This window comes from Eulemur rufifrons, chromosome 30 (assembly GCF_041146395.1).
Source record: "Eulemur rufifrons isolate Redbay chromosome 30, OSU_ERuf_1, whole genome shotgun sequence".
Classification (NCBI taxonomy): Eukaryota; Metazoa; Chordata; class Mammalia; order Primates; family Lemuridae; genus Eulemur; species Eulemur rufifrons.
Genome location: NC_091012.1, coordinates 79,410,322 through 79,427,488, shown reverse-complemented (window position 1 = coordinate 79,427,488; position 17,167 = coordinate 79,410,322). Strand labels below are relative to the sequence as shown.

The following is a 17,167-nucleotide window of genomic DNA, read 5'->3' as shown; positions in this document are numbered from 1 at the left end:
AGTAGAAGCTCTGCCTATAAAGATAGGTGGCGGTAGACTGGAGGAGGTTGTAAATATCACATGCAAAAGATTGAAACTGGATCCCCACCTCTCACGTCTCACAAAAATCCACTCACGATGGATAACAGACTTAAACATAAGGCATGAAACCTTAAGGATTCTAGAAGAAAATGCTAGGAAAACTCATAGACATTGGCCTAGGCAAAGAATCTATGAAGAAGACCCCCAAAGCAATCACAACAGTAACAAAAATAATTAAATGGGACCGGATCAAATTAAAAACCTTCTGCATAGCCAAGGAAACTATCCCTTGAGCAAACTGATAACCTACAGAATGGGAAAAAAATATTTGCATGCTACACATCCAATAAAGGGCTGTTAACAAGAACCTATACAGAACTTAAGAAAATTAACAAGAAAAAAAATCAAACAACTCCATCAAAAAGTGGGCAAAGGACATAAAAAGAAACGTTTCAAAAGAAGACAGAATAATGGCCAGCAAATATATAAAAAAAAAAGTGGTTGACATCTCTAATCATTAGGAAAATGCAAATCAAAACCACAATGGTATATCACTTAACTCCATTGAGAATGGCCTTTATCAAAAAGTCCCAAAAGAACAAATGCAGGCATGGATATGGAGAGATACGAACATTCTCACACTGTTGATGGGAATACAAATTAGTACAACCCCTGTGGAAAGTAATTTGGAGATACCTCAATGAGCTAAAAATAGAAATACCATTTGATCCAGAAATCCCACTACTAGGCATCAACCCAAAGGAAAAATAAAGACATTCTACAATAAAGACATCTGCACTCGAATATTTATGGCAGCACAATTCACAATTGCAAAAATGTGGAAACAACTCAAGTGACCATCAATACATGAGTAGATTAATAAAATGTGGTATAAATATACCATGGAATACTACTCGACAATAAAAAACAGTGGTGTACTGGCACCTCTTATATTATCCTGGATGAAGTGAGGTGTCACAAAGATGAAGAAACAAGCAGCACATGTACTCAGCATCAAATTGGCACTAACTGATCAACACTATGGTGCTCACATGGAAGTAGTATTCATCGGGTGCCATTCAGGTAGGAGGGTGGCGGTGGTGGTGGGTAAACTCACAATGAATGGATGCAGTGCACACAGTATGGGGGAAGGGCGAGCTTGCAGCCCTGGCTTGGGTGAGGGAAAAGCATTATATGTACCCAAAATGATTGCACCCCCATAATATTCTTTTTTTTTTTTTTTTTATTTTTTGTTTGTTTTTCAGCTCATCAAGGGGGTACAAAAGATCAGGCTATATACATTGCCCATGCCTCCCCATCCCCCCGAGTCTGAGCTTTAGTTGTGTCCATTTCCTAGACAGTGCACATCACTCTCATCATGTAGGTGTGCACTCCTCCCCTCCCCCCACCCCATCCCCCCCAGAGAGAACTTCAAACGTGTCCATTCCCCAGGCAGTGCGCATCGCACTCATCAAGTAGGTATACACCCATCCCTTCCACCCAGCCCCGACCTCTGTCCAATACCCAATTGGTGTGAATCCCAAATGTGCTCTCAGGGAAACCAGTTTGCTGGTGAGTACATGTGGTGCTTGTTTTTCCATTCTTGGGATACTTCACTTAATAGAATGGGTTCCAGCTCACTCCAGGAGAACCAAAGAGATGCCATATCGCCATCATTTCTGATAGCTGAGTAATATTCCATGGTATACATATACCACATTTTGCTAATCCATTCATGAATCGATGGGCATTTGGGTTGTTTCCATATCTTTGCGATTGTGAATTGTGCTGCTATAAACATTCGGGTGCAGGTGTCTTTTTTATATAGAATGACTTTTGTTCTTCTGGGTAGATGCCCAGTAATGGGATTGCTGGATCGAATGGTAGGTCTACTTGAATCTGTTTAAGGTATCTCCACATTGCTTTCCACAGGGGCTGCACTAGTTTACAGTCCCACCAGCAGTGTATGAGAGTACCTGTCTCTCCACACCCACGCCAACATGAATAGTTTTGGGACTTTTTGATAAAGGCCGTTCTCACTGGAGTTAAGTGATATCTCATTGTGGTTTTGATTTGCATTTCCCTGATGATTAGAGATGTTGAACACTTTTTCATATGTTTGTTAGCTATTTTTATATCTTCTTTTGAAAAATTTCTATTCATGTCCTTTGCCCACTTTTTGATAGGGTTGTTCGATTTTTTCTTACTGATTTTCCTGAGTTCAATATTAAACAACAAAAACAAAATGGGAGGTATTAATTTGCCAGACTTCAAACTTTACTACAAGGCTGTGGTTCTAAAAACAGCCTGGTACTGGCACAAGTGCCGAGACACAGACCAGTGGAACAGAACAGAAAATCCAAATATAAAACCATCCTCATATAGCCATCTAATCTTTGACAAAGCAGAAAAAAACATACTCTGGGGAAAAGATTCCTTATTTAATAAATGGTGCTGGGAAAACTGGATATCCACATGTAGAAGACTAAAACAGGACACACAGCTCTCACCCCTCACAAAAATCAAATCACGGTGGTTAACAGACTTAAACCTTAGGTCAGAAACTATTAGAATTCTAGAAGAAAACGTAGGAAAGACTCTTACAGACATTGGCCTAGGCAAAGAATTTATGAAGAAGACCCCTAAGGCAATCACAGCAGCAACAAAAATAAATAAATGGGACCTGATCAAATTAAAAAGCTTCTGCACAGCCAAAGAAACAGTCACAAGAGTAAATAGACAACCTACAGAATGGGAAAAAATTTTCGCATACTACACATCAGATAAAGGACTGATAACAAGAATCTATTTAGAACCCATAATATTCTTAAATAAATAAAAAATATAAGGAATCTTTTCCCCAGAGTATGTTTTTGTCTGCTTTGTCAAAGATTAGATGGCTATATGAGGATGGTTTTATATTTGGATTTTCTGTTCTGTTCCACTGGTCTGTGTCCCTGCACTTGTGCCAGTACCAGGCTGTTTTAAGAACCACAGCCTTGTAGTAAAGTTTGAAGTCTGGCAAATTAATACCTCCCATTTTGTTTTTGTTGTTTAAGATTGCTTTTGCTAAACGGGGTCTTCTCTGGTTCCATACAAAGCATAAAATTATTTTTTCTATGTCTGTGAAAAAAGATGTTGGTAATTTAATAGGGATTGCATTGAACCTGTAGATAACTTTGGGCAGTATAGACATTTTAACAATGTTGATTCTACTGATCCATGAGCATGGTATGATTTTCCCCCTATTTACATGTTCTGCGAATTCCTTCCTCAGTGTTTCATAATTCTCCCTATAGAGGTCCTTTACCTTCTTAGTTAAATATATTCCTAGGTATTTTATTTTCTTTGTTGCTATTTTGAAGGGTATTGAGTTCTTAATTTGGATATTGAATTCCCCAGCTATTATGGTGCTGCTGTTTATCATTTTGTTTAGATCAAATAGGATTTGTATTATGAATCTAGGTGCACCTGAGTTAGGTGCATAAATATTTATAAGTGTGATGTCTTCTTGTTGAATTGTACCCTTAAGCATTATATAATGGCAATTTTTGTCATTCATTACTTTTGTTGATTTGAAGTCTAGGTTATCTGAAATCAGAACTGGTACACCAGCTATCTTATGGTTTCCATTTACATGGAATATTGTCTTTCATCCCTTCACCCTGAGTCTGAATGCATCCTTGTGGGTTAGATGTATTTCCTGAAAACAGTAGATACTTGGCTTGTGTATATTTATCCATTTGGCCAGACTATGTCTCTTTAGTGGGCAGTTCCAGCCATTCACATTTATTGAAATAACTAAAAAGTGGGTTGGATTTCTGTTCATCATGTTGAGTAGAACTTTATTGCTATGTTTTATCTCTTGAGCCATTGTGGTATCTGGCCTTTGACCTTTAGCTTTTGGTCGACTTTACACTGGTGAGTGTCTATTGTGCGGATCTATGTGGACACTGTTCTGAGTACTTCCTGGGGGACCTTGTCTTGATGAACTTCCTCAGTGTTTGCTGGTTTGAGATGGGAGATTCTCTAAGATTGAACATATCCTAGGACACAAAACATGTACCAACAAATTTAATAATATACAAATTATACCATGAATCTTCTCAGACCACAGTGCAATAAAATTAGAAACCAACTCCAATGGAAACACTCATCTCTAAACAAAGTAATAGAAACTAGAAAACCTTCTGCTGAATGATTATTGGGTTAAGGAGGAAACAAAGATGGAATTACAAAAGATGAACTAAATGATAAAGGAGACACAAGTTATCAAAATCTGTGGGACACAGCTAAAGCAGTCCTGAGAAGAAAATTTATATCTATACATGCCTATATCCAAAAGAAAGAAATACCATAAATAAAGAATCTAATGAGTTTTCTCAAAGAACTGGAAAAGGATGAGCAAACAGATCCTAAAACAAACTAGAATAAAAGAAATAACCAGAAACAGAGCAGAACTAAATGAAATTGATAACAGAAAAACTATATGAAAAATTTATAAAGCAAAAAGTTGGTTCTTTGAAAAAAATAAACAAAACTGACGAATCTCTTGCTAGATTAACCAGAAACAGAAAAGAAAGGACTCTAATAATCTCAATCAGGAATAAAAAGTAGAAATTACTTCTGTTACCACAGACATAGAAAATGTCATCTATAAATATTATAAAAATCTCTATGCACATAAACATGAAAACATGGAGGAAATGAACAAATTACTAGAAACACACAGCCTCCCTAGGCTCAATAGGAAGAAATAGAATTCCTGAACTGACCAATACCAAGTACCAAAATTGAAGCAGCAATAAAAATACCTTCCTAAAACAAGTCCTGGACCAGAAGGATTCACACCAAAATTTTATCACACCTACAAAGAAGAAATGGTGCCGATGCTGCAGAAATTATTCCACAACATCAAGAAGGAAGGTATCCTCCACAGAATATTTTATGAAGCCAAGAGCACCCTGCTAGCAAAACCAGGAAAGGATGCAACAAAAAAGAAACTATAGACCAATGTTCCTTATGAATATAGAGGCAGAAATTTTCAGTAAAATCCTTGCAATCTCAATTCAGGCACTTATCAAAAAAAATAATCCATCATGACCAAGTGGCATTCATTCCAGAGATTCAAGGATGGTTCAACATATGCAAATTTATAAATGTAATTCACCACATAAATACAAGTAAAAACAAATACCATATGATCCTCTCAATAGATACAGAAAAAGCATTCAACAAAATTCAACACCCCTTTGTGATAAGCATGCTTAACAAATAGGCTTAGACAGGACTTACCTCAAATTGATAAAAGTCATATACAACAAACCCAAAGCAAACATCATACTGAAAGGGAAAAAAATTGAAAGCATTCTCGCTTAGAGCTGGAACCAGACAAGGTTACCCTCTATCGCCCCTTCTATTCAACATAGTGCTGGAAGTTCTAGCCAGAGCAATTAGACAAGAGAAGGAAATCAAGGGCATCAAAACTGGGGCAGAACAGTTCAAACCATTGCTCTTTGTTAATCATATGATCTTATATATAGAAAACCCCAAAGATTCTGCCATGGGACTACTGGAATTGATGTACAAATTAAGTAAAGACTCAGATGGCAATATCAATATGCACAAATCAGTAGCATTCATATATGCTAACATCAGTCAAACTGAGAAGCAAATCATTGACTCAATACCCTTCACAATAGCAAGAAAGAAAATAAAATACTTGGGAATACATTTAACTAAGGAGGTGATAGACCTCTACAGGGAGAACTATGAAACACTGAGAAAAGAAATAGCAGAGGACATAAACAGGTGGAAAACCATATCATGTTCATTATTAAATGAGTCAACATTGTTAAAATGTCTATACTACTCAAAGTGATCTACAGATTCAATGGAATCCCTAGTAAAATACCAACATCATTTTTTGCAGATCGATAAAAATAATTCTACTCTTCATATGGAACCAGAGATGACCCCATATAGCCAAAGCAAACTTAAGCCCAAAGAACAAATTGGGAGGTATCACTTTACCAGAAAATAAGCTATACTACAGGCTATAGTAAGCAAAACACCATGGTACTGGCACAAGAACGAGATATAGACCAATGGGACAGAACTGAAAACCCAGATATAAGACCATCCTAATATAGCCATGTGATCTTAGACAAAGTAGACAAAGACATACACTGGGAAAAAGAATCCTTATTCAATAAGTGATGCTTAGAAAATTGGATAGCCACAAGTATAAGACTGAAACAGGATCCACACCTCTCAACTCTTACTAAAGTCAACTCATGGTGGATAACAGACTTAAACCTAAGGCATGAAACTGTTAGAATTCTAGAAGAAAATGTTGGAACACTTATAGACATCAGCCTAGGCAAAGAATTTATGAAGAAGATCCCAAAGGCAATCACAGCAACAACAAAAATAAGTAAAAGGGATCTGATCAAATTAAAAAGCTTTTGCACAGCCAAGGAAACTATCACTAGAGCAACCAGACAACATATAGAAAGGGAGAATGTATTCACATGCTACACGTCTGAAAAAGGGCTGATAACTAGAATCTATATAGAAGTCAGGAAAATCAGCAAGAATAAATCAAACAGCCCTATTAAAAATTGGCGAAAGGACATGAACAGAAAGTTTTCCTAAGCAGACAGGCTAATAGCCAGGAAACATATGAAAAATGCTCAACATCTCTAATCTTCAGGAAAATGCAAATCACAACCATAATGAGATATCACTTAACTCCAGTGAGAATGGCATTTATCAAAAAGTCACAAAACAATAATGTTGGCATGCATGCAGAGAGATTGAAACACTCATACATTTCGGGCTGGGACTGAAAACTAGTACAAACTCTATGGAATGTAATATGGAGATATCTCATAGAGCTAAAAGTAGACTTACTATTTGATCCAGCAATTCCACTACTGTGTATTTACCCGGAGGACAAAAAGTCGTTCTATAAATAGACTTCTGCACTTGAATGTTTATAGTAGCACAATTCATAATTGCAAAGATGTGAAATCAGCCCAAGTGCTGATCAATACATGAGTGCATTAATAAAATGTGGTATATGTATACCATGGAGTACTACTCAGCCACAAAAGGCAATGGTGATGTAGCACCTCTTGTATCATCCTGGATGGAGCTGGAGCCCATTGTACTAAGTGAAGTATCACAAGAATGGAAAAACAAGCACCACATGTACTCACTATCAAATTGTTCTTAATTGATCAATACTTATGTGCATATATGGTAGTTACTTTCACTGGGTGTCGGGTAGTTTGTGGGGAGCAGACGGGATGTGTATATTCATACCTAATGCGTGGGGTGAGCAGTTTCTGGGGGATGGACACACTTGTAGCTCTGACTTGGATGGGGTAAAGGCAATATTTGAAACCTAAATATTTCTACCCCTGTAATATTCTGAAATATATATATATATATATATACTTGAAAATAATAGAATAAAAAATAAAGAACAAATTAAAAAAACTGAGTGGCCAAAGCTCCCGGGGAAGGACATAGGTCAGAGTGGGTGGAGAAGCAATATGGCACCTTTCATCTTAGCTTGGGTATGTGGTGATGAGAAGGGACCTCGAGTGGGCTGGCAGCCTGGTGCTTTGTCCTCAAGAGGCTCCCATTTCACTGGTGGAAGAAGCCTTTGGCTGGTGAGGGTAGAAAGGCTCTCCAGCCATTGGGGAGCCCACTGACTTCCAGAGCTCTGCATAAAGGTGAAACAAAACTCCACCTTCCCTTTTCTCTATGCTCTAAGCCTCTTGGGAGTTGATCTATGCTTATATCTTGCTCTGTCTTGTTCTGCTCTGAAACTTCTTCCTGTGGAATTTCTGGTAGGTTCTGGCACTTTTCCCTCAGAATTACACCCGATATATGTCTTTTTGGTTTTTTTTTAATCTAAAAGTTTTCCTTCTTTTTGAGACAATCTGGCAGCCTATATCTCTGGTCATCCATATTCTTCTCTTCCACCTTAACTTTATTTTAAAAATTTTCTCACGTTTTCTTCAGTGGTGTCATATGGATAACATTTGCTTAGAAGAATATATATATATATATATGAACTTACCATATTTTCTATGAATTGAAAATATGTGTGGAATCTTGCTCATTAATTCTCTTAGTGTCATTGTATGAAACACATGTTACCTGGAATTTTTCTTTTACAGAATGGTTTAGATATTAATCAACCTTAGTTTTCACAGTTAGAAGCCATATATTGTTCACAGAAATACTTTACTTATGCTATAAATAATGAAATAGCTATTGATTACCAATAATTGTCATAGTCAGGATCTAGTTCTGAGGAGCCAATGTGTAAATTCTGGAAACTTTTACTGATACAATTTTGGTTATGTGGTACTCAGCTCTGGCAGTCCTAAGTAGAGTCCCTATCTTTAAATTATTGCCATCATATTTTCTGCCCAGACTTATCCTTGGGGCTAGACAAGTTATTTAGGGGATTTGAATCAGTAAAGGTAAATTACATATGGCAAGAAAATATATCAGACTATCTGAATAATGTGCAAATGTATATGTCATCAGTTTAGAGACTGAAGCAATTTTCTTTCAGATCTTTTCTTTGCCATGATTTAGAGACAATCCATTGTGATGAAACGTTTGCTTCATTATGAGTTTTACATGCATCATAAAGAGTACAGAGTGGCAAAATAGAACCTTAACTATTCTATGAAGCATACACAGTTAGATAGTCTAGGCTGTACACACTTACCCTTACAACTTTGATAAGGATTCACCCTATGTCTTAAAATCAGGATCTTCTGATGGCAATTATGTTTTCTTTTTGAAACAACCAATATCTTTTTTCTTTTCCTTGAATGGATTTTGCATGGTAGAATGGATTTAGCTGAATTCTGAAGTGCTGTTTTACAATCTCTCATAGTTTTCTTTTACTTTTTGGCCCATGGCTGCAGTCCACCAGTAGATGGTTAGGGATTTGGATATTATCTAAAAATAATTAAGTTGAATTCATTAAACTTTTTGAAGGGCATTGTTGGAGGAGGATTGATAGGTTATTTTTAGTACCTGTTTCACTATATGTCTTTGTGGTGCTGCCTGATAAAGACTTCTTAGGAGAAAGAACTTAAAATCTACACATTCACTTTTTCTCTATGGCCATTTCCTCCCTACCTCTTTATATCATTAAGCAGAAAGTCTTTTTTTAGCTACTTTATATTTATCCAAAACAATGTAATTATACCACAGGGGTTGGCTGTAGAGGTGGCATGACGTTTTCATTTCACCACTCAGTGTATAAAAGTTTGAAACTACCTGAAATCATTTTCTCCTCCTCACCCTCCCTTCTAAGCTGATTCTCATAGTCTAGACAACCAATCCTTTAGCAGAAGTGCCAACAAGTATATGCACTAGAAAGGGGTTCCTTCTAGCATGTCACAGTGCTTTCGCTGACAATGTTGTTTTAGATGGAATTTACTACATAGTGAGTTCTATCTAAAATAACAGTCCAAAGCTCTTAGAAGACACCAGAGTACATTAGAAAGAGTCTTGGAATGTTTAAAACAGTTTTCATTTCACTACCTTTTTTTAATTTCAGAATATTATGGAGGTAAAAAAGTTTAGGTTATGTATATTGCCCTTGACCCCCTCCCCCACAAATCAGAGCTTCAAGTGTGTCCATCCCCTAGATGGTGCACATCACATTCAGTATGTATGTATACACCCATCCCCTCCCCATCCCTCACATCTGCCTGACACCCGATTAATGTTATTCCTAAATGTGCTCTTAGGTGACAATCAGTGAAACCAATTTGATGGTAAGTACATGTAGTGTTTATTATTCCATTCTTGGGATACTTCACTTAGTAGAATGGGTTCCAGCTCTATCCAGGAAAATAAAAGAGGTACTAGACCACCATTGTGTCTTATAGCTGAGTAGTACCCTATGGTATACATATACCAGATATTATTAATCCAATCATGTATTGATGGGCACTTGGGTTATTTCCACATCTTTGCAATTGTGAATTGTGCTGCTATAAACATTCAAGTGCAGACGTCTTTTTTATAGAATGTCTTTTGTTCTTTTGGGTAGATGCCCAATAGTAGGATTGCTGGGTCAAATGGTATGTCTACTTGTATTTGTTTAAGGTATCTCCATATTGCTTTCCACAGAGGTTGCACTAGTTTGCAGTCCTACCAGCAGTGTCTGACTGTTCCTGTCTCTCTGCATCCACACTAACATTTATTGTTATGGGACTTTTTGATAAAGGCCATTCTCACTCGAGATAAGTAATATCTCATTGGGTTTTGATTTGCATTTTTCTGATGATTAGAGAAATTGAGCGGTTTTCCCATATGTTCCTTGGTCATTATTCTGTCTTCTTTTGGAAAGTTTCATGTCCTTTGCCAACTTTTTGATAGTGTTGTTTGATTTTTTTCTTGCTGATTTTCTTGAATTCTAAATAGATTCTAGTTATCAGCACTTTATTACATGTGTAGCATGGAAAATTTTTTCCCATTCTGTAGTTTGTCTGTTTGCTCTCGTGACAGTTTCTCTCGCTGTGCAGAAACTTTTTAAATTGATCAGGTCCAATTTATTTATTTTTCTTGTTGCTGTGATTGCCTTAGGGGTCTTCTTCATAAATTCTTTGCCTAGGGCAATGTCTATAAGAGTCTTTCCCACATTTTCTTCTAGAATTCTAATAGTTTCATGCCTTAGATTTAAGTCTGTTACCCACCAGTAGTTGATTTTTGTGAGAGACGAAAGATGTGGATCTTGTTTCAGTCTTCTACATGTGGCTATCCAGTTTTCCCAGCACCATTTATTGAATAAGGATTCTTTTCCCCAGTGTATGTTTTTGTCTGCTTTGTCAAAGATTAGATGGCCATATGAGGATGATTTTATAACTGGATTTTCAGTTGTGGTCCACTGGTCTATGTCTCTGTTCTTGCGCCAATACCACGCTGATTTAATAACCACAGCCTTGTAGTATAGTTTGAAGTCTGGTAAATTAATACCTCCCATTTTGTTCTTATTGCCTGAAATTGCTTTTGCTAAACGGAGTCTTCTCTGGTTCCATAAGAAGTGTAAAATTATTTTTTTCTATATCTGTGAAAAATGATGTTGGTAATTTAATAGGGATTGCATTGAATCTGTAGATCACTTTGGTAGTATAGACATTTTAACAATGTAGATTCTTTTGATCCATGAGCATGGTATGGTTTTCCACCTGTTTACGTGCTCTGCTATCTCTTTCCTCAGTGTTTCATAGTTCTCCCTATAGAGTTCCTTTACTTCCTTAGTTAAATATATTCGTAGGTATTGTATTTTCTTTGTTGCTATTGTGAAGGGTATTGAGCCTTTGATTTGGTTCTCTGTTTGACTGTTATTGTCATATATGAATGCCTCTGATTGGTGTGTATTGTTTTGTATCCTGAGACTTTACTGAATTCATTTATAAATTCCAGGAGTCTCTTGGTTGAATCCTTGGTGTTTTCTAGATACAATATCATATCATCAGCAAGAGAGTTTGATCTCTTCTTTCCCCAGTTGTACACCCTTGATTCTGCTTTCTTGCCAGATTGCTCTTACAAGAATTTCCAGCACTATGTGGAATAGCAGTGGGGAAATCGGGCAACCTTGTCTCGTTCCCATTCTAAGTGGGAATGCTTTCAATTTTTCATCATTCAGTGTGATGTTGGCTATGGTTTTGTTATATATGGCTTGTTTTCTATGTGTTTTGAATTGGAGATCATATCTACATTCAATCTTTTTTTGGATTTTCAAACTGTCCATTGTAAGATAAAGGAATTACAGGAGTTGAAAATTACTTTGTTAAAAAATTCATAAATTCAATTTTAATTTATTTTGGCCTGTACTTTGTAGCATAGCCCTATTAAATAAATGTATAACCAGCTTTCAATGACATTAATAAAGTGTCCCAATTTTAAAAGGTTTGGTTCTGGTTTTAGGTATAACAGCTGCAGCAATGGCTGAGGCAATGAAGCTGCAGAAGATGAAGCTTATGTCTGTGAATACTCTTCAAGGAAATGGAAGCCAAAATGGGACCGAATCAGAGCCTGATGATCTTATTTCTAACACGGGTGAGTGTCTTTGGGAATACCAGGCAGGTGAATCTTACTGTTTTCTTGTGTGGTGGGAGTCAGGAGGTGGTGGGGTGGAGAATAATATGTATACTTTGACTATAAGTGGGTACTTAAGAAGGTTGCTTAGCCCTATTGTTAACTTGTGCATGGGAATTAGAAAACCATTACAGGTCAGAATCTCATTTTGGAAGCATTTAGTTACCTTCATTATTTTATTGCAATGGAATTGAATTCTAATTCTTATAATGCTAGATGTGGTGCTCTTTGCCTGCCAAAGGCTGATCCACTCCAGCTTCATCCCAGGTTTTTTACTCTATTCTTCTCTAAATAGCTTACCACTGAAAGGCAATGCTGAGAATCCAGTTTGGCTGGGCTTCAATGTTTTCAGTAGAAGTTCGACCACCTTATCAAATGAAGGTGCTGGCGGACTCCAGGCATTATCAACAGGAGCTAAAGAAAAGAGGTAGAACAAGGAGCAGGAAAAGAAGGAAAGATGACTGTAGAGTGGAATGTTCTCTCCTCTCTACTACTTTTTTTTAAACCCATGATAATTGTTCCTTGGCCTTGATGATAAGACCCTTCAGATCTCTTTTGGAAGTAGATAGGATTATAACTATCAACATACATGAATGGATGGATGGATAAATAAATATGATTTGCTTTAAGTGCAGAAAAATAAGGGGCAATTAAAGATAGTCTTAGGATCCACAGGTTTCCAAACTAACTCTGCAGTTAAAGTCAATATAATGTGATCAGTAGATTGGTAGCTGCCTTACATCTCTTCTAGTTTTCCAGAAGTTTAAGCATGGTAAGGTTTTATTTTTCAGGAAGGGGAATTAAAGAGGGAAATTATTGAATCAAAGTTTGTGAGATTGACTTTAATACAGTATAGATATCGTCATCTGAAATTACAGTGTTCATGTTGAATTATAGAGTGAGAATTGCTTTTCAACCAGTGTTTGCAGTGGTACTTTCTTTCTATATATAGCCTGGGTGCAGTTTACTGAGGAATCAGTGGAAAATGCACATTTACTGGATTTACAGGAAGTGGAAGCAACCCATAGATAAGATTAAAATTAACACTAAGCAAAGAATAATAATGGCAGTAAGAATAGTTGCCAGTTACTATGTACTAAGTATCTCTCATTATTAATTCATTTAATTTTTATCAAAATCCCAAGAAAAGGAATTTTCCAAAACTCTCATTTTACAGATCAGGAAACAGAGGCACAGGGTGGTTCATCTTTGCTCATAATCACAATGCTAGTAAACTGCAGACCTAAGTTTCAATCTCATGTCTGGTTAAGTCCAAAGTGTTTGCTCCTTCCACATGCTACCTCTTCTTCAATGCTGTTTGGTAATGGTAATTTAACTTTGTCTATCCCCTGGAATAGAAAATGTTAAAATGAGGATAAAGTGAGAAAACTGATGATAAATTTCCTAATCCTCACTCATACTGCCTTTCAAATCATAGTCTTGCTCTGTTGCCCAGGCTAGAGTGTTGTGGCATCAGCCTAGCTCACAGAAACCTCAAACTCCTGGGCTCAAGTGATCCTCCTGCCTCAGCCTCCCAAGTACCTGGGACTACAGGCACATGCCACCAAGCCTGGCTATTTTTTTTTCTGTATTTAGTAGAAACAGGGTATCACTCTTGCTCAGGCTGGTCTCAAACTCCTGATCTCAAGTGATCTTCCTGCCTTGGCCTCCCAAAGTGTTAGGATTATAGGCATGAGCCACCACTCCTAGCCCTTGGCTATCAAATCTTAAAGTGTCTTAGAAATGACCAATATTTAACCATAAGCCTTTTATAATTCCATTTTGTTATAAAGGAATGTTTTGTATCTATATAAATTAGTGAGAACTCATGCAGAAATTTCTGTCATGTTTGTCTCAGGGATACTGTTTCAGAAAAAGACTTTCTACAAAATTTCTGTTTCTCCTTTATAGCAATACATCATAAAATATTTTGAGATATATATTAGCGGCCTAATTTCTAACTTACTAAATAGTTAATATTTTTTCTGGCTAGATATAACCTGGCCTAACTGCAGATATGCATTATTGTCATAAAAGCAAGTATTAGGTTACCATCTGTGTATGATGTTATACTTGGTGCTATAGAAATAGAGTGACAGTAGTCACTATCCTTGACCATGCAGAGATTATAATCTAATTATCCTTATTATGATGTAATGAAGGGAAGCAGACTTAAAATAGTATGATTATAATTATTGTTATATAGATTTAAATGAAGTACCTGAGGTTTTTCAAAGTCTGGATAAATGAAATCTCTGCTCTAATGGAAAATAATAAACTACAGTTTCATAAGTGAACATTCATAAATTGAAATTTGTTTAAACAATTATAGATATGAATTTCTTTTTGTAATCTGGGGACTAGTATGTCTTTGATGCACTCTGGGTCTCCTGTCTCAGGCTTTAAACTGAGATCAAAGAATGGGCTTGACTTTTCTTTTTTTGACTCTCATCCACTTTAGTGCCTTCCAAGAAGGCAAGGAAATAGATAATCTTGACAAGGTAGATCACAGTTAACAGCATTTAGGGTCTGATTATTAGTTATGGGCATATTCTTCCAGAATGTTTATAACTCAAGTAGAACTGGGAAATTGTATATTTAACCTTTAAGGAAAGCTAGGTCTTGGAGAACTACCGAGGCTATTTACAAGGTAGGTACCAGATCTAATCGAGCAAAGAAAGTCAGTCAATTTGATAATAATAATTGAGTTGTGATGTATCATGAGGAATACACATTGAATGTTTTCATTGTTTATGTGGCGACAGAGAAGTGAGCATTAGATTATGATACAGCTATTTTCAGCTTTGTTACACAGGATTCCAGTGGTACATATAGAAGTGACTAGCAAATTATAGACATTCCATAAGGGGCAAATGTGTGAATAAAATGAGCATTGTGGTTAGTGACCATTTTTTAGCCATTCCATGAAGGATTAGAGTAATTGTTGAATATGATTCTCAACAAAATTCAATTTTCATATTTATTAAGTATCCATAATATACAATATTCCAACAGTGAAAAAGGCAATATATTGGTACTCTGAGGAGAGAAGACAAAAATCAGTGGATTTCAAAAGCTTATGATCTAGGTAGGAGAGGAGATAAAAAAAAATAAATATATAAATGACTATAGTCTGAGATGGAATGTGATAAAAGCAAGAAGAGAAACCAAGTCTTCTGAGAATATAAAGAAGAAATTTCTTCTAATAAAGTCAAAAAGAGAATCAAGTGTAGGCTGTAGCATTTGAACCAGTGTTTGAAGGATATGAAAGTGAAAATCTGAAAATGGATGGCTCTGAATGAAGTGTTAAACAGCCTGTACTTTTCCCCTGACAGTTGTTTACAAATAGTTGTTCTCAGAGCTCTCAGGCCATCTCTAGGAGTTGGGTAAGAATTGAGGATACAGCTTGAGGAAATTTTATGTTTGATGACTAGAAAGTTTTGATTAATTACATTCTTAGATTAGCTATAAAGAACCGATTGTTTATAATCTTATTAAAAAATATTTCCAAAATCAAATGTTAGAGTTCTAAGTAACTTGAGATAATTAAATCCAACCCCTTCATACTACAGATGACGCTTGAAGGATGAGAAATTGGCTTGTCGTCACACAGATAGTTAATGAACGAGCTGATACTGATTCATAGTCCCATGATATTTCTGCCATAACATTATTCCTCCAACATTTTAATTGATTTTCTAGTATAGTCTAAACTACATAATGGATATTTTTCCTTGATATTGAATCTCAGTCAATAACTCTAGAGATGGAGATATAGCTGATAAAGAAGATTGTCCTTAATTTGGCCTGACCAAAGTTTTGTTTACAAGATAGGTACCAGACCTCAGGTCAGACCTGACCTGACCTCAAGATCTAATCTCAGCATTGCTATTTTGATTCTAACTCTGATAGGTATTCTTTCTTGATATTATCTTCTTTCTCTTCAATTAAGTGAGGTATAGAAAATAAATGTTTCACTTTGAGTTCTGAAACTGTGTCCAATTAATAAAGCCTTAAAAATCATTCTAGATCCACAAATATTCCAAATAAATTCTAAATATGATTTAGAATTGCCTATCATTTTTATGTATAACCTCAATGGCTTAGGTTCCAGCTCAGAAATCAAGCTGTGTGAATATTTCCTATCCCTCCATCATAAGCAGCATTTGTAAGGCACAATTTGAAATATATAAACTTAAGAAACAGAAGATCAACATTAAGTCAACATAAGTAGTCACAAGAATTTTTCCCCTTTAGACGGGGTGCATATATACAAGCGAACTTCAAAGTTCATAGAAAAATGGAATTAAAAGATAAAAAATACAAACATTATTTCTCAACATAAGCTCCATCAAGTTCAGGACTCTTTATACCAGCCCTTTAGTCCAGGGAATTTAACCGTGTCAATGCAGTCTTTTCTCCATTATTAACTGAAAAAAAATGAGTGGCCTTTAAAGTTTCTCAAGATTAGGAAACAAAAGAAGTCAGAAGGAGTCAAATCAGGATTGTAAGATGGATGCCTAATGATTTCCCATTGAAACTCTTGCAAAATTGCCCGTTTGATGAGAGGAATAAGCAGGAGTGTTGTCCTGGTGAGGGACTCTCTGATGAAGCTTTCCTGTATCTTCATTCCATTTACTTGTGGTCATATGAACATTTTACCTGAGAGGACATTTTTTGGCTCTTATAAACCATCCTCACAATAATCTATGTAACCAGAAAACCTAAAAAAAGAAAACTTATTAAATTCAGAAGAAGCATGCTTTTGTTCTTATTAATTTATTTAGTTTAAATTGACACAAATAATTACACATATTTATGGGGTACATAGTGATGTTGTGATACATACAATATATAATGATCAGATCTGGGTAATTAGCATTCCATCATCTCAGACATTTATCATTTTTTGTGTGTGTTGTGAACTTTCAATATTCTCTAATTTAAATGCCATATTGTGGCAGGATTGCTATTCAATTTCATCATTCTTATTAGT

The 17,167-nt window shown here is 36.0% G+C and overlaps 1 protein-coding gene across 2 annotated transcripts in view; it reads left to right on the top strand.

Annotated features, from left to right (window-relative positions):
* Window positions 1-17,167, top strand: part of DACH2 (dachshund family transcription factor 2) — a 638,422-nt gene that overhangs the window by 437,587 nt on the left and 183,668 nt on the right. For both annotated transcript variants that reach the window (XM_069463458.1, XM_069463457.1), the window contains one exon: window positions 12,001-12,132. In XM_069463458.1, coding sequence (XP_069319559.1) covers window positions 12,001-12,132 — 132 coding nt within the window. The remainder of the gene's footprint in view (window positions 1-12,000; window positions 12,133-17,167) is intronic.